At 38.6% G+C, this 19,204-nt stretch overlaps 1 protein-coding gene across 7 annotated transcripts in view; it reads left to right on the top strand.

Annotated features, from left to right (window-relative positions):
* The window catches only part of TPK1 (thiamin pyrophosphokinase 1), a 318,753-nt gene that overhangs the window by 57,055 nt on the left and 242,494 nt on the right, over positions 1-19,204 (top strand). For all 7 annotated transcript variants that reach the window (XM_067291203.1, XM_067291208.1, XM_067291206.1 and 4 more), the window contains one exon: positions 4,015-4,089. In XM_067291203.1, the coding sequence (XP_067147304.1) occupies positions 4,015-4,089 (75 nt within the window). The remainder of the gene's footprint in view (positions 1-4,014; positions 4,090-19,204) is intronic.

Here is a 19,204-nt window from a genome sequence, read left to right on the forward strand (position 1 = left end):
TCATTTCTCTGCAAATGAGAACAGCAGTGGTCTTTCCCAAAGGGCTTTTTGTTTGAAGTAATGAAACATTTTTTCCACTTGGAAAATACAACAGCCAGGAAACTTGCAGTATGCGGAATAGCTTCTGACAATATTATTCTAACACTGAAAAGAAACAAAGGAGGAGTGTATATTATTATACTGGCTGCCAGACAAAAGGTTGTATTTAAAAATACATATGCCTCTTGAATATGATTTGTGACAGACATACAGCCTGAAGACTGGCATGTGACAAGGGGAAATCAATAAAAAATGCATAATGGTATTATAAATATTTATAGAATAGCTAGATGAATACAATATGACAGGGAGAAGGCAAGAAGGCTTTTAGGATAGTAAATGTGTGCCTCTAAAACATACTAAAATTCTTCTGAGAGTGTTGAAATGGGGTATAAAGGCATTATGCAGGCTGTCATTTAGAGAGATGTTCATAACACTTGTGATTAAAATCCTTTATAAGCAACCATGCAAAAAGCTTAGTCAAAGAAGAAGTGAGTCTAAGTAAAAGTTGGAAAACAGAGAAGAGAAATAAAAGAATGATTTTCAGAAGGGAAGACGTTATTTGCTGACTGTCCCAGTGGGACATTACTATTGCTCATTAAGCTGCAACCTAGGAAGGTGAGGAAATAGTTCTCTGTTTGCTGCAGGATTAAAATGAGCCAATGTTGTCCAAAGATTAGGATTTTTCCAAGAGCCCCTAAAGAGTATGGATGGGGTGAATAGTTTTTCTTAGCTATGTTTTTTTGGGTGTAACTGACTGTTGACATAGGTCTGTAAGTTATGCCCACAAGACTGCAAGGCTTATAAGCAACAAAAGGAAAGCATGGGTAAGAGTGGAAATGAACCAATTTGATTCCTTCAATACATGGGGAGAATTGCTTACAGTCATCCTTCTAGCCCCCTGTCCCATAAAAGTTAGGCTTTACTGTGTGGCAAATTCCACAGGTCTGAAGCTACTGAAAACTCCAAGAGGACTAACGTTGTGGGGCTCCATTCATTCTCTACGTTGGTGTAAGCATCAAAAATAAGCTGAAGGTTTTATATGGAAGAATGAATTCTTTTCTGCTTGTGCTGCAGATGGCTGAATTTGCTCGCTCTGCAAAAGCTGCAAGAAAAGTACATAATGAAAGAGAAATTTACTAAAAATGGAAGAAGCCAGGCAAGAGCCTGACTTGTTCTTCCTCAGCAGCAGTGAGGCCAACAAAAGCCTCTGCAGCAGAGATATCCATATCTGCGGACAAGATATTTCCTGTGCTGAATTCTTGCTTTCCGAGTTCTCTTCCCTGTTAGTCCAACAGAGCACAGTTTTGTTAATGGTTGGGTCAGGGTGCTAATTATCACTGTGAAAAATGGCTGGGCAGACAGTCCAGCAGATAGATGCTTCCTAATTTGTTAAGGGCTTTTTAAAGATAAATGGCCTTGAAGTAGGTTTGTTTTCAAATGAATAGCCAGTAGAGTACCCAGAGCAGTGGCAAAGTGAGCTCTCATCAGTTTTTCTCAGTGATGGATGCTGCATATTCTGTCCGCTGATGCAGTCTTTGCCATCAGAAGTCCCAATTTATTAATAGCTTTTAGGGCAATGATTGTAAATTACTGCAGTCCAGTTTTATTGCTGTTTTACATCTACTGAGGACTGAACCCTTTATGTAGCTTCATATTAACTCAGTGAGCACCATTAAAATATTGACATTTAGGCTTGTTTGGGTAGCATTAATCATAGCATTTTATCATGCATTAATTGCAGTTGTTTGAAATGACTGGAGCACTACCTTTTCTAATAGCAGGAAAAACAATAATTTATATTTTTCCACTTTGATGTACTGGGGGCATCTACTCCTTTTCTCCTTTACATCAACTAACCGAATAAGAACCGACTGTTCTTACAGACCTCATTGGGAGCCCTTGGAGGTGTGATTTCTGAAAATTGACCTCTGAAGTCTCGGTGTGGATATCCACAGCCAGGGCCTTGTCCTGAAAAACATTTCTTAATATATAGAAAGAGTCTGCCTAATGTGCAAAAAAAAGGCTAAAATCTACTGTTTTTCCATATGCTGATATAGCTTAAGGTTTAAAAGAGACCCAGGAATGCCTTTTGTGATTTGCCTGCAGGAGTAGGTTTACAGTGTCCGTGTCTATTTGTATTATCATATCAGTAAAAGAACCTGTTATGTTTGCTGGCTCTTTCAGTGGAGGGCATCACTGGATGATTATGTTTAATATAAGGAGCTGGCAGCCTTTCTCACTTAACCTTCTTTAGCAGATCTACTGCTGAGGTCCCATTTTGTGAGGCAGCTGGAAATTGGTACTTAGTTTGAATGTATTGTTTTCCACCTTTATCTCTAAGTTCAAGGACAAGGCGAAACTGTTCAGACTAAGCAAAGAAAAAGGTTTTGCCCACCTCTCTCTTTATTTACTTGGTCCTCTGACCCCTCCATTCTTTTTTAAGTAAATTTGCTGTTGGCTTCTTCCCTATTATGTGATATGCATGGACTAAATAGAGGTGTGGAGCATATCGGCAAAGATGCCAGTGTGGAACATGAGGGAAGGTATTTGACTAAGGATCACACAAAAGAGGTCTGTGGTAAACATGCAGACATTTTACCAAAGTAAAAATGATCTAGGTCTTCAATAGTGTATCTCTTGATACTTAAAAAGGAGGCCAATGCTGTTGCCTCCAATTACAGTTCAGGAAACTAAGGCACAAAGTGGATCTGTAGAGAAGCTCAAAATGACTCGGAAGGTGAGAGGCAGAATAGTGATGCTCCAGTCTTCTAATCCTTACTTTATCCAGCCGTTTGTGATTTTAGAATTTTATTGTCTTCTCCCCAGTCCTCCACTCCGAGATGTTCCTGCACCTTCATTAGTTTCGCCACATTTATTTTTTCCCTTGTAATGTCATATGACTTATGCCACACCTTTAGCTGTAGCCTCATTCTTCCTCCTGCTATACTGGATATGTTCAAAAGCCCAAAAGACCTTCTAGTGATAGAGGATTTTTTTTGCAATTACAGTGGCTGCACATGACCAAATAATACTTCATTAACCTGATTGCCTAAGGATATCAAGCTCTAGGGGAAACCTGTATTCCTGTATGATAGGCAAGATAATTAGGAAGTGAAATAGTGCAAATCCCAGCACAAGCAACCCTAATAAGATGTAGGGGTCGTATTTACTCTTTGAAACCAAAGTTTGGGATATCTTGAATCCTTTTATTTTAAGACCTTTATATTGGTAAGTTTATTTTTGTCCCTCACAGTGGACATATTTTCAGGGCAGAAGGCTTTTTAGAAAGAGTCTGTTCAGTCTGTGGGAGCAGTTCAGGTTGCTGGTAAATCCAGTGAGATTTTTAGTCTGTGGTATCACCAAGATAACAGGCTAAAGTTCGCTTTCGCCTTTACTGTCTTTGATTTTAAGCTCCTTGGGCATGGCCTTTTGTTCTGTGTTTGTACAGCATCTACCACAGTGGAGTCTCAGACCATGATTAGAGCTTCTAGTTGATATGAAAGTGTAGGAACAGAAACCAGTGATGTCAGCAGGAGTTCTGCAGCCACTGGGAGAACACACTATTGAACCTGGATTAGAGACAACTTAATTCCGAGTCAGCTACAGCCTCCCCTGTTAATAGAGGCTAGGGCTAAGCTAATATCAGTAAATGTCATTTCCAGACGCCAGCAACAAGCGGGAGATTAAACAAGAGAACTGTATAGATGAAGGGTCCTGTTGAGGATGGCCTTCAGTGGATAACAATCTCTTCTAAATTAAAAGGTTTTGCTGGAAGCCTATCAAGTAAAAGGTGTCTAATGAAGCTCTGGCAGCTTCTCTGTCTGAAAATTAGGAAACCTAAGAAGCAGGGAAATGAGTGAAGTTGCTCCAAGGTTCTTGGACTAAAATTAAATATGGAAAAAGCAAAATAAAGAAAATAAGGGGGAAAAAATCAAATATTCTTGCTAATAAGAATCAACATTTCTCTTACAGGAAACCTGAAGTTTTGCCTTCTTATTCTGAACCAGCCTTTCAACAAAGGTCATTTTCATTGTCTGTGGAGCAAAGGTAATAATGACTTAAATATATCTTCATTTGCTTATTTACTTAGCTGGTACCCAGCTAATCTACTTCACGGCTGTTGAATTGCAATGTGGCAATTTTCTCTGACGAGAGCAACCTTCCAGTCAGGGTGTGAATCAGCAGAATATGTCTTGTGTTGCTGAATGCAGCAAATGAGCTGATTATGCAAATTCTGCATCTCTGCATCCCTTAGGTTAGTGGGAACTTTATGGACTGATCTGTGTTAGAGCCTGTAGCTTTTCAGAGGCATCTTAGGAATGATTGCTGTTTTGCTGACAAAGTGCAGTAGATCAATGGTGCGTTTATGAGTTTGGAGGTGAGCATTCCTTTAAAGGTCATCAGTGAAATGTGTTAATTTTAATCAAAATAAAATGAACTGTGCAGATACTGTGTTCTGAAAGCAGTGGGAATTTGTGTGCGTGTCAGAAATATGCAAATCAGATTTCACTACCCCTTTGTTTAATATGCACAGTGCTAATCATCTCTGGTATGATAGCTGCAGATTTACTGACATTTTGTGGAGATGTATAAATCTTTACCGGCTTGGAGCTATTAAATCCTCCAGTGCAGAAATGTAGTTCTTCAGGAGCTTTCTGATAAACCACGGGAACTGTCTCTAACTTGTCACCAGGCTTGGAACCTTGCAGAGAGATTCCTTTTAACTGACTGGGGCAGATACAGCTATTTAATTTCACCACAGGTGTATGAGTTGGTGGGGGGTAGCTTTACAGTTAAAAGGAATTGGAGTAAGAGATGAAGTGGGGAGGATGTATTCACATCATCTAATTCCAGCAAACCTAAAGGAGGTACCTCCACAGTCATACGAGAGAGAAAAGGAAGAAGAGACTTGTACAGGGTGATCCAAAACACCTAAACTAGCACTGTACCCCAAATGGGCTCTTTTTTACCTGCAACATCAGCAAGAAATGTCAGCAAGAAGTGCTCAATTGAAGGTCGTTCAGATGTATTTTCTAGATAAGATTTTAAGTATTTTCTTATTTAAAAAGATATACTGAAAGGACATATTTTGCATTAAATATTGAAGGGCAGAATGATAAGTATTTTGATCTTATTTCTCTGGCCCACCTTTCCTATGTTAGGCTAGAGGTTAGAAAACAGAAAGCAAACCAGATACATGCCCAGTTACAGAACGGCAGTATTCAGTGTATTGCACTACCTTGCATGTGTTGCTTTTATGCTGTGCTCTGTTACAGCAGACTTTTTTGTCTGTGCTTTGGAATTTTAAGTCTTTCTCTTGCAATCAAATCTGCGCAGGCTGACTCTTGGGGCATGGTGTGCTTCTTACTGTAACGCTAATGGGCCTTTAAGTGTAGTGCTTCAGTGAAGGGTTGGAATAAGAAGCTGAATACAATCGAGTAGAAGTAGAATGTCTTGATTGAGACTACCACAATCGGTTCCCATCCTCCAAGCACAACTGCACTGAAAGGAATTACTGGTGCTTTAGATGGCTTTTCAAAATGTCTGTGCGAGTTAGGAGCAGAAGTCCCATTCATGCCAGTAGGACTTTTGCTAGTAGGTTACTTAAGGATATAGATGGAAATTTTCTGTCCAAGCAAAATGATAGGAAAGGATGCTGACACAGTGAATCTGAAATGTTTTTCCTGAAATCATTTCAGTTTCAGTATTCCTCAGCTCTGAATCCAGGACAAGGTTCTGGCAACACTTGACTGACAATCACAGTGGACTGCTATAGGTATCAACGATCTTGTGGCTCCTGGACCCTGGCTCTGGAGGAGTCTCTGCAAGTAGACAGTTGCAGGACTAGGAGACCGTGTTTTTTTTGTGAATTAAAAGAAATTATGAAAGAATGAAAAATCCTCAGAAACAGTGTTTACTGATCAGCTGTATTTGCTTGAGATCTCATAAAAATTCTGTTGTGTATAAGTAGTCAGAAGGAAATGATTGGACTGTTTATCCACAGAGTATTGCCAGCGACACAAATTGGGGGAGAAGGGAGAGAGAAGTGCACAGAAAAAAAGGAATTGGAGAATATTTGACTAACTACCTTAAGTTACAACAATCTTGGGTGTTACACTAGGTAGAGAATGCTGAGACAGAAGTGTTATTTTCAAGTAGGTTGTGTCCTCCTATCAAAGTAACTTGTTTTATTAGCCCTGTCCCTTTAGCATCAAGTAAGAATGAAGGTGTGATGCTATGTGTCCTGAGTTTAAAAAAATCACATGGATAAGTGTGGCTATTCTAGGCTAAAATCATCCCAGGTGTAACTTCTCTTGACCTCAAGAAAAAATGGTTGTAGCTAATTAGCCTTTGTTTTAGTACAGACTTGTATGAAATCTATTTTTACTGACATACTTTGCAAAAAAAACTTTCAAGCTGTGCAAGTTTGCATAAACTTCCTTTCCTCTGCTTTGTGAAGGACACTGAAATCTGATTTCTTCACTTACAGGGGACAATTAGCAGCTTTTACTACTCTCACCATACAAGCAAGCTAAGTCATAACAGTAAGGTAGTGTAAGCTAAAGACTACCATGATTTTTTTTTTCTACCTTCTGTTACTGCATCTTTAGTCATGCCATATACAGTCTTTGGCTTGACTGTGGTCGTTACTTCATTGCTGACTACTATGTTCATTACTATAGTACCAAAGGACCCATCCAGAATACTTCCTTTGTCCTAGGTACAGCTGTATAGGATTAGACAATCCTGCCCTAAAGGCAGGGTGAGTGAAAGGTTGGAGAAGGGATATTATACATAAGCTGAATGGGGAATAACACTGGTAGTTCAGTGAGGGGATTTGGGGGGTTGGGTATGGTAGGGAGGGGATAAACCAAATGGAAAGAGAAATTGAAGAGGATAGATCACTGAAGGGGCATAGGTAAGACAAAAAGGTCTCACTATAAGTGAGGCTGATATAAAGAGACTGAATATGGGAAGGTGAGGTGGAAGCAGAGGATTGGGAACAGATTAGCAATAAGCACAAGGCAAGGAACATCAATCTAATCCATCAAAAAGACTTTGAATTTGTAAAGGCCTTTGATTTAGCTGTTGCTATAGCCAGTCCTACCAGTGGAGGTGTATGGCTTCCCTCACAATTCTTATCTAAACTATAGAAAATGTGTGGAAGAGACTGTGTCCTGCTTTTCTCAGTTGCACGTTTCTGGGTCTGGGTGATTGTTATAAGGAAGACTTGACCTAGTGGGGCCTTACTTTAACCCTGTCACAGACCATTAACTCCTGCACTTGCTTTTAATGATATTTCTAGCTCCTGGTCTCACTCCTGTTTTCCAAAAAATTGGTAAGGAAAAAATCCATTTTACATCAGTCTCTAGTGCTGCTTTGCAAATGGTTTGAAATGTAAATATATCTTCAACAGAATTGAAGGTCTGAAACTGTCTCTACATTAGGTTTCAAGAGCTAGGAAGCCCAGGTTTTAGAGGCCGAAAACAGTAAATGCTTTCTGGAGAGTAAATGAAAGTTCCCGAGGTTTTAATTCGGCTCTTAAAATCTCTTTAACTGGAAATTCAATCACTCATTTATGCCAAGAATTTCAGCAATGGCTAACAATTGTGAGTGCTTTGTTTTTTTGATGCCTCCCTAGTGAAGTACCAGGAAAGGGGCAGAATTATTGCAGTGCTAAAAAAGCACCTGTGTAAAATGTCTAACGTTCAGGACCTGAAAATTGTTTCTTGTTTCTGAAAACATTGCCCTTAGTTGTAGTACTCGAATGATCCAGAATTGTCTGCATGTCCTCACTTGATGGCAGCATGCTAAATGGCTTTGCGTTGTAAGATACTTTCCATTCTTAGAATGTTGACACTGAGAGCCATAAAGAGTGACTGAAAAATAAAGTTATTATTTAAAGTCAGAGTAATATGGCAGTGTTCCACAGCAAATTGATGAAGTTTCCATTCAGTGCTGTGTTTCTGGGAATGGCAGGCTTGCTGTTAAATAGCATCTTTAGATTTGCTAGTGGAGAAAGATATATTGCAGTAGAATTTTTCCTTAGGTTGCCCTTAACGTCCGGCTGAGTGTTCTTATGTCCATGGATTTACTGATAAATGCACTTGCAGGATTAAAATATTGATTAATCCAGTCCTGCTTGGCTGAAGAGGACGGCTGTTACAGGTGTGCTTTATGGTAAGAAAGCATGTTTGTGGGTATTCTTCAGTCCTTGCAACTGTTGTGTCAGGTTAGCCACTGTGCCTTTCTCAAAAGAATTGTAATTTCTTCCTGAAAATAAAGCTGTCCCAGAACGCTGCAAATCAGACCAAACAGGTTGAACTACTTTAAATATTAGCCATTCATACTACAAAATGTCCCTGGCTGATGTACAAGAATCAACTACCAACGTCCTTTTGGAATGGGCTGACTGAATCCTGACTTATGGGATGCATATTTAGTGTTGGATAAGCAGATGGGAAGGAGACATGACTGTATCAATCCCTTCTGTTTTAAAGTCTCTGAGACTGGCCTGTGAAAATGTCTGTTCTCAAGGAGTACTTCCCTTAAATATTCTTTTCCATGGAGCATTCCTTTTAGTTAAGCAATTTGGTGTCTAGCTATGTCTCCTTATTATGCTACCCTACCAGCCACTTCTCTGTAGGCATGATCAATAGATACTTTATGACACTTTGTAGATAACAAACATGAAGGAACTCCAGAAAGAGGAAAACTTGCGGCTAACCCTAGAGATTTCAGCTCTAGATTTTTGGGGGGTCTATATATTAAGAGAGCAGAAAGCAGACTTTTACAACATGGGTGTAGAGTACCCAAATCTGAACTTGTGTTAGACTGTCTTCATTTAAATGATATTTTTTTAGACTACATCTGTTATGATTGCTTATCCATAAATTGAGTTTTGTCAAATTTCCATCCCTATTCATACCACTTTTTCAACCATCAAAATGGCTGTTGGATTTTAAGAAGCATTTTGAATGGGAGGCAACTTACCTGTCAAAGTCAGCCTCCTGTTCGGTGATAATGCTGCTAATTAAATGGATTGTTAGCACCTGGAGGTGACTGTGTATTACCAAATACTTCCTTTTCTTGAGTCATCAAGTAAGGAAAGGTGCTAATGTGTATCACAAATTTCAGTCACCTGTCTTTGAATGCCACATGTTCCTTCCATGCATGTTATGTTCTAGATGTTTTTGTCTGCAGTGTAATTGGTGACTGGTTTTTTGAATGTCTTCTGTGGGGATCCAAGAGCTGTGTATAAAGGCAAATAAGATATAAGTACAGGTGGCTAGAACAGTTTGAATGTCTCAGGGCAGAGAACAGGGTATTTCAGTTTAACAGCAGGAGGGAAATATCCTTGCTTCCCTGGTGCCATTTTTTTTTCTCTGTGACTGATACCTTTTTCTCCATTGCCTGAGTGTCTTTACTGGTTGAACTCACCTAAGCTTTGGGAATTATTGGTATATACATCCATTCAGTTGCCCTCTTATTTGTCTGCAGTGAACTTGCCTTGTTGGCATATGCTGCACTTCTTTTCTCACCTTTTATTTTCAACATTTCTAGTTGAACTTACTTGTAATATATCTCAAATTTGCACTAGACCCAGAATTGGCAGCTGGCATAAAACTTGAGTGAATTTAGAGCAGCTACTATTAATAAATAGGAACATGTTCATAAAAATGGTGATTGGGATGTCACATGGACGTGTATGCTTTATTGCAGTTTCCAGCAGGCATCCAGACTAGCAGTAACTCTTTGTACTGGCCTCAGCTAAACCATTCTGTTCTCCCCAGAGTAATATTAGGCACCTGATAAGTCAATAATGAAGTTCATTTTTCCAAATTTAAATCAAAACAGGAATGTAATTTCTCGTTTGCATTTAGTAACTTGAATTTGCTGTTCTGTACCACTTGCTGTAGATTTAAACAACATTTTCTTACTGTAGAATGCCTGATGTTGGACTGCATGCAGGGAGTTAATTTTCTTTAACTACAGGAGTCTGAGGAGTTATTTCAAGTGTTCTTGAGGGTAGGGGATCTAGTATATACTTTAGAAACAAGAAAATCTGGCCCTGATTACGGTTGGCTAACACTATGTATTAAACCTGGAAACAAAATAGTAATATCTGGGTCTGGGCATGCAGCAGTTTCCATCTGCTCAGATTTTGGGTGGAGTGTTTCTGGACCAACCTTTGCCCATGACTCAGTGAATAACCTTAACCTCTACCTTTTTTTCAGTTTTTCTGTAAACTAGAGGTTTACAGTTCTCTTCACAAAACTAAGCTTAAAACTCTGGAGATATGGTAAACATCTCCCACTTGTGGCATGTATATTGTTAGTACCTTTCTAGTTCGGAAGTGGGTATCTTGAGAGCTAGCCAAAGTAAGTGAACAGAAAGGTAGGTCTCACTGACTTTTGAAAGTTTTTAGTTAGTCATTGGTAAAGCTGAGCTTGGTCTTCCCGGCCTTTTTGAGTCCCTTTACCATAGTAGGAGCTGCAATAGAATGAGATATTTAGATAAAATTGGATATATGAGACTCTACATTTTTGGTGCTTTAATTTTCTGCAAATCCAACAACAGGAAATTCTGAGATCTAAAAGGAAATTTTCTTTAATGTATTTGAGATTTTTTTTAAATGAAAAAAAAAGGGTAATTAAGATCCCGTTTGAGATTCTTTGAAAAGGTAAATCCCACTGAGCTGAAGTTCAAAGTAACAGAACAATAGAGAATTACTTTGAAGTACTTGTGAAAAGCATAACAGATAATTACAGCAGAAGAAAAAAATGGGAGGTTTTTACAGTACTTTCTTTCTATGGACCTGGGATGCAAATCCCATTAGGGGACTTCTATTGTCAAAAGTTTTGCTATATAGAAGCCTTTGATAGCATCATGCTGTATATCCTGTTGCTATGATGTTTCCTGGAGGACAGTTGAAAGAAGGAGCTTTGGAAAATACTGTCGTGAGGATGCTTTAGAGCACCCAAGTAAAATGAAGGCACAGGGCAATAGAAAAAGGGTCATTAATAGCTCATTTTGTTAGTGATTCAACAACAGAAATAGTTCTGGGAATGCACCCAGGGACTAGGGGTGAGCACATGAAGTTTGCATTAGTAAGTCTTGTGACAGAAAAGAGAGGATTCTTAACCTCATAAAATAAACAGTTGGAGTTTCACTGTCTAAAGCTACACAATGAAAAGTGTTTAAAAAGATGTTCTTTGGGAGTCGCTACAGGGCAAAAGGATTATTTTCACAGCTAGAGCTTAGTGCAGATTCACTACTAGGCTGAAAATGCAAGGTCTTGTAGAAGTTTGAAGTTATCTTGGGTTGTTGAAGACAGTGTCTTCTCACTGACTGCAGTGGCCTTTGGATCAAACAATTGTTTTTGTCTTCTTTCTTTTTCTCGTATTCTATGCTTGCCTTAGGGCAGACAACCAACCAAACAAAAAGCCCATACTGATACAAACACCTTTCCATTAGTCTTGGCCTAATGATTTTATTTCAAACAATGATTGTTTTTTAAAAGTGGATCACCTCTTTTTAATTTACCTAAATCTAGTTATGTTTCCAGCCTTTGAATTTTAAGATTTTTGATTACTTTATTACCATGTTGGTAATAATGAGCAACTCAGCCAGTTGAATGGACAGTTTAACTCTTGTGTAATAGTTGAGACTGTCAAAATATTTATTGTCTACTTGGTTGATGGAATGTGCATCCTTCGCTGTCTTCAGTGCCTGAAGGGTCATCAATTGGTTGCAAACATGGGTGTTGGAAGGCTGCTTTTCTCATCTGAATAGTTTACATATTTGTTTGAAGTCTCTTGAACAGAACTTTGCCTTGTGTAAGCTCCGTAAGTAAAGTAAATATGCTGCCTGTGAATGTTCAGGAAATTATTTGTGGCCTGCCTTCTGCTCACCCACATTTGTCAAGTATTAAGACGGAACTTCAAATTTACATGAGTCAGAAAATAGTTAACTTTCCGATGCCACTCATTATCTTCATTCTGCTGTGCAGGTAGGCTGTTTTGTTAGATTATAGCAATACGTATATGTGATATTAAAAGCAGTATGTGCACCTACATTTTGAAAATAGCATAGTGATTTTTTTGTGTTATTGGTTGGATAGTTAACCACACAACCTACCCTATGAAGAGGTAATTCTAAAATGACTGATTGACTTGTGTCAGAGCTGTCAAAGGCAGCTTTCTCCATGATCCTTTCTGTTCTTTAACTGCCTTCTGTGTCATCAATACTTCTAAACTGGTTTAATGGATTTTTGTGTTATGTTATTCTAGATGCTGTCTGTGTGAGACTCATGGGCATGTGTTTTGTTTGAGTTTGGGATTACAAAAAACTTTTTGGCGTTGTTGCTTATTCCTAGGCCAAGACCAGCGTTTTTCAAAAGTTAAAAAGTTAGGGTGCGTATGGCACCCTAACTTTTTTTGCTTTGTCAAAAACATATGTTCATATATGAGACAGAACATGGATGTCCAGCTGTTGACCTTTTGCATGCTAGAACACTCTGGCATATTGGTTGTTTCTTTTTGTCTCGTTTTGTCTTGACTGTATCCAAGATTTGCTTATGTAAATGGATGAAGCCCTATTAACTTTGATACTGTTTCACATATTTACACCAGCCCAAAATCTAGGGCATAACAATGGAACCAGCAGCGTTGCTATTAACCCCTTTCCTCCCACGAGTCAACAGTTCTGTACCTAATACACTGAAGACAGGGGTGATACACAGCAACCTAACTTCAGTTTCATTTGTAGTGAGTCACACTGAAGCAGAAAGAACAATTTGTCTTTGGTTTCTCATTCTGGAAAATTCCACTGACCTCAGAAATAGCAGGGACAACATATAATTATTAGAGGTGTTTTATTATCATCTTTCATTATTGGAAGTTTTATGAGTAGGAGCCTGATGTAAAGGCTCCTGATGTCGATATTTCTTCAATTACTTTGAATTAATTTGGCTCAGACCTTCATAAAAGTCTTGCTTTAGAGAGGGCCTGTGCCTGTTTTCACAGAAATGAAGTTTACCATTAAAGCAGATGTTGTAGGTAATGTGTCATTAGTATTACAAGACTGCATGTTAATTCAGTGCAAGCCAAATTAGCGCTAAAGTAATTTGATGCTGTAGAGTGTGGAATTTAGGTACAATATCCTACTGGAATTTCTTTTTTAAAATTCCAGCTCTTTTGAGCTTCAGACCCTCACTACTTGCACTCAGAGCCCAAGGTCTGGCTTCCTTGCTTTTCCATTTCTAGCAGTATGAGTTGTTCAACAAGTAACAAAAGTTTTTGCTCATCTTTGAACATGCACTTGTCCTTTTAGCCATAGTAGTATTACATCCATCAAGCACTTTGCATTAACCCCTAGCTTCCTGCACTCCCTACTGTTAATTTTGCTTTATGTTTGTGTGGTAAAATAAGGTATGAATCATCGATGTCCAGGTTACACTAGATGGCAGAGCCCAGAACATCCCTCTTGAAATGTCTATTTTGTTCTAAGAGGAACCGAGAAACTGATTTGACTGTGCAAATCTTGGAAGAGGCCCCAAATATTCTGAAATTAATGAAACAGTCTCAGAATGCACTTAAACGACACGATTTGGCAACATCAGTGGCCTTAGAGAGAATTCACATCGTAAGATTCAGTCAGAATGACTTAAAATTAATTTGGGGATATGCCAATTCTGCACTTAAATAATCAATGTGGACTTCTATAGAGAATTTTGAACAAGTTATTTAGCCTGTATAAAGGTTAAGTTTCAACAAAACAACACAAGTCATGTTTACTACAGGGCTGAGGTGGACAAAACTGCTTTGAAGTCAATTGATTTAGGCAGCAAGTACTGGGTACAGTATAAAAGAGTACAACATCTAGCCTAGATTCCTTCAAAAGAAGAGACTTTGATTACCTTTTGGATGCCCGGATTAACATCTTAAATGGACTCTGGCTTTCAGGTGGCAGTGACCCTGTCTCTAAAATTCATCCCAGTCTCCCCTTTTGTCACCCAGGACTGGGAGAGAAGCTGAGCACTGAGCAACTGAGGCACTGAGTCATGCAGCACTTCCTTAAAACTTGGCCTATGTTTCATCTTAATTTAAAACCGCTGAAAACACTGAATGGTTGAACAGTCCACTTACTGCCTTGACAGCTAATGCAAGATAAAGGGAATGAGAATTATACCTTCTTTTCCTAGGAGGATAAATATTAAGTTCCTTATTCATCTGGCAGAGCATGTCTGCAAATAAACCCTTACCAAGTACCAATAGAGAACACTCTCTCAATCTGTAAAATCAATAAATTTAAGAATTTTAGAAACCAGGAAAAGAATTTACTAGGTAGGTATACATCATAGAAAAAGTATTGAAGTGATCTCTCTCTAATTTACATAGTCTTTCTTATCCCAATTTAAGAAAAGATTGCGGCTGTTTTTTTCCAAGGGATAATGAGGCCAAATGATGGAATTGTTGTTGATTTCATAAGGTGTGGAAAACAGTATTCCCTGTGATAGATGCAAAATTCTGAGGAGCCTCTGTGGTCACTCAGACTTGGGCCTTTTCCCTGCTAAAAAGGTGTGAAGTAATTACTGACCTGGAGAGTAATTTTTTGCTGAGGTTTCTAGAGAAAGTGATTAACATCAGCAAATAGTCCTCAAGAAGTCACAGCATTTGGTCATTGCCAGATGAGTTGACCTGAGGCTGCCATCTTCATTTAGCTGAGCTATGTAATCATTTTGATAAATGCATGCAAGGCTGTTATGTGACATGAAAAGGCATATTTAAATTTCCAGAAAGGTTTCAGACCTTCAGCAGAAGCTTCTGCCCCTTTTGATAGGACAATTGGATCACCAAGAGCTGTGGGCCCACTGGAAGCTCTAAATAGCTTGCGGAAGAGTCTGTTTTTCAGTTCTGCTTGGCACTGTGAGACACTGCTCTTGCTGCTGGTTTCAAGTGCAGCTTCAGCTTAAAAAGGTAGTTTTGTTAGCAGCAGAGTCAGTGATACTTGCTTTCCACAGTGGTGAGGTTTCACTGAAGTCTGATATGAAGTGATTTGCTTTGCTTTTGGGTTCACTCTTCTCTGTCTACCTGCCTGTTTTTCATAGTCAGAGGAAGTTTGTATCTGGAAGATTGTGTCCCTCAGTCCAATTTGATTGAAATTGGATAACTGATTCAAAAGGTAAAGTGGGAACGGAGAGTGAACAAATACATGAGCAGTAAGAGAGAGAGGAATGCACTCAAGTATACACAGCATTGCTGTAGAATTTGTATTTTCTTGGGAAACCAGAATAGGTCAGACAAAGGGATTACAACTGATTTTAGTTCCTGGGAATATCAACATTTATGGAGGTAGACTAGTTCTTCCAGTTTGTCTGTACATTGTCCTTGATGTTGCTTTAATATAAATAATTGTAATACTAATCTTTTTGCAGAAGCCATATTCTCCCTTTTTTGTGGATCTGCATTTCCCTCTGCTTCCTGAAAGAGAAGAGAAGGCATTAGTGGGTGAGGCACAGTAAATGTCCAATAAAAGTCATACTGACAAGGTTTTAAGTCACACTTGCCCCATTCACTACGGTGTGCCTTAATTATATCTCATTTAGCTGTGGACATTTAGCTGGAGTTTCTTAGTTTCTTAGATTAGGGTTGGTGTTTCCCTCTGCAGTAAATGGAGAGAGAGAAGAAACATCTCCAAAAGATAACTTAATGCACCTAAGATCTGCATTGTCTCCTGGCTCTCCACAGCTTCTAAAGGTAGTAGGTACCTTAAGTTGGATGTGGAGGGGTGAACAGCAGCCCAAATGTGAGGGTGTCGACTCTTCTAAATCTGTTTCCTTGGCTAGTTTACTGCAAAAAAACAAAAGCCAAGTGAATTATGTGACACCTGGTGTCTATAGCTAATCTTCTTTATGTGGTCTCAGCATTATCTGTCTTCTACCTCAAGCCATCTCTTTCCCTCTAGCCCCTTAAAAACCTTCCTTTTCTGTTTAGCTACAGTGGAAGGACAATGAGGTTAAGACCCCAGAGGCTACAAACCTATCATCTAATTTTGATCCTGTCTTGGCTGTCTTTTTCCTTGACCACCTCTTTTTTCTAGGCCTATGCTTCTTTGTCATAGAGCAGTGCTCTCATTAGAACTTTCTAAAACCCAGATACATATTAACAAGGCATCTGAAGACGACCTTTTGTCTGGGAGGAGGGTTGCTAATGCTCTTGGCAGCGATATATGAAGTTTGCTTCCTCAGTGAATTTAGGATCAGGTTAGTATTTAAGCTTACTTCCAAATCATGCATTTAATTTTATTGTTTTTTCTTTAGATCTATAGATTTGAGTGAGCATTAGTGCATCAGTCATATTTCATTCAGTGATTATAGTGCTTGATATCCTTTGTATTCACCTTCTAGAAATGCTTTGGCAGCAGAACAGACTATGCAAAAATGTGAAAGAAAGGGTAGAAATAATAAATGCACTATCAATTTGGCTGACGCAGTTCAACATTTTAAGTTTTGTTTGCAACCCACTGTTCATCTCTGGCAATTTAAATATACATATACAGTGTCCTTTTTCAATAGTGCAGGACAATAGGTAAGGTGTAGTGTTATTAGAGTAATAAATCTTTGCTAAAAGAGGTTCCTCTCTTATATTGCTAGCACATGCTGCTGCTGTTCTCATTTACAGATTAAATTTAGAGATGTGCAGAATCTGCTGAAGTTTCCTGCAAGTCTTAGCAATTTTTTTTACAAGTGTGCTGTCTTAGTGAACCCTTCTGGGACTGCTTAAAATAACATGAGTAACTGCACATTGAATCTCGGTCCCTACTGACACAGTAGCATCACATTGTCTAGGGCACTTCTTTATCAGGGCAGTGCAGTATCATGTAGTTGATAACCTATCTCACTAACCATAAAAGTAGAGGAAAATGATCCTGAAAACACTTTGGGGCAACAAATTTGATTTAGATTTTCTGTGTCTGGTTTGATTATAGTAAATAAGTATCCAGTTCATACCCAGCTTTAGAATAATGGCACAATCATTGCTTGCAAACTGAATGCAGTGCTGAAGCAAAACTATATAAGATTTTGTTTGGGATGGTTTGGAGTTATTTTTAAGCCTGCTGATCTTATTATTATTCCTAGTTTATTTGTGTAACTTTACCTGACATTGTATTATAAAAGAAGAATACCTCTATTTCCTGTGAGTTAGCGTGGCTGTTTGAAGTAACATCAGCTCAGGCTTAATAGTGTGTGCTTCTTCCTTCATAGATACAGTTATTGAGCCTCTAAAAGAGAAACCTGTGTGGAACTTTTTTTTTTTTTTAATTGAGATTGGAAGACCACTGTAGACATTTGGGTAGGAGAGAGAAGTATAGTTTATGCACTGATAGATACTGGTTATCAGTGGATTCAATGACTTCATGCTGAAGTCTTCAGAACTGTAGAGACTGGTAAGAAATAACACTGTGATTGGAAACAAAATTATTCTGATATAGCCTGGAGAGTTTCTAGCTTTGATTTGGGAAACCGAGTGCATTTTCCCTTTGCATTTTTCCTCCATACAGAGAGGTCAGAAGTTCTTTCAGTCTCTGCTCCCTTGGTAATTGCAGTGATTTCTTTTTCCTAGGACCATTTAATAGCTATTGACCTTGCCCCAGGGAGTCTGGAAAAAGTAGGATACAAAAGTGGGACACAGACAAAATTGCATAAAGGCACTGACTCCTTCCCTGATGTCTCTGAGAAAGAACATTTCCTCTCTGTCCAAACATGGATGACCACTCTCTGGCCACATGTTTCTACAGAAGGTGCGTTTAAGAGGTTTTTCTTGATGTAGAGGTGTCGCTAGTTCTCATATGATACCTCATTTTCTGTATGGGAAACAATTCCAGAATCAGAAGTGCATTTAAAATCATACTGCAAGTATATCCCCTGTTTGTGATGTTTCTGAAGTGCTGAGAGTTTCCAGACCCTGAGGGAAACAGCAGAAAGGAGCATTACCGCAGCTAAGTTTCTAACGTATGTGTTCTTAGCAACCAAAATGGCAATGCAATGAATGTTAAACCGTTCACTCAATATTTGAAATATAGCACTAAAATACATTAATTGTTCCTGTCTTTATCTAGCTGATATCATCAGCTAGAACTGAGAGGTAATTACTCATTTACTTGTATTATAATAACTGTTATTTCAGAATATTATTTCAGTCTATTGGTAGTCCAGTAGCATAGACTTTTGTAGCTTAGAAAATGCATTCTGCATCCACACTAAAAGTAAGAGAGAAGCTGAGTGAGAAGGTTGGCACACTGTATTTTTATGGGGAGTATATGCCGTATTTGAGCATTCTGAGAGAAACATGAAAGTAGTAATAAACCCAAACATAAATAAGGATAAGCAATGCTTTTTCAAAAGAGCCTGGAGAAGTTTTGTCTCCAAATGCCATTTAAAATTGGCAAGTCTCATTGCCTTCAGTGCTTTGGAAAATCTTACCTGAATTGTGTAAAAAATACATGTTCATCTAACTGAGACTTCCTGACTTTATTTTTCCTCTTTAACAAATGGAAGTTGGGGAGAGATTCCTATGGAGAAACTTGTACATTCGTGTATGGTGGCTGTTGAGAACTATTCAGGAGTAATGCTCATCATAGTTTATGCCTCCAAGACTTACATGGATACTTTGGGTATGATAAGGCAAGAGGCCAAAAGCCTTCAGCAGTTGCAGAGGTTGTATATGATTATGCGATGATGCACACTGATAGTGTCATCTTATTTTTTGTGTGTAATTTATTAATGTTTAGAAAGTAATGGTAGATAAATCTTCACTGAATTCTCAATGGCAAAACACTGTAAAGAGCTGAAAATGCATAATCCAAACCTTCCTATATTCCTGCAATGAAGTGTTGAAACCATTCCCATCTTTCCATCTTTCCTGTGGCTTCATTAAATCTTGGCTCAACGCCTGTCTCCTTAAAGCATGATGGAATTTGTGTGATGAGCTGGCATAGCGTTCTGGCTGGTAGTTTGCATAAGAGAATAAGAGACAAACCTACAAGCTAGGCAATTCTTAGGTTGTAACAAAAAAGCCCAGGCAAACCCAAAACAACACTTGCACAAGTAACACTTTACTGAAGTAATTATTCTTTGAAATAATGTAATGCAATGAAT

Source organism: Apteryx mantelli, chromosome 2, assembly GCF_036417845.1.
Source record: "Apteryx mantelli isolate bAptMan1 chromosome 2, bAptMan1.hap1, whole genome shotgun sequence".
NCBI classification, from domain to species: Eukaryota; Metazoa; Chordata; class Aves; order Apterygiformes; family Apterygidae; genus Apteryx; species Apteryx mantelli.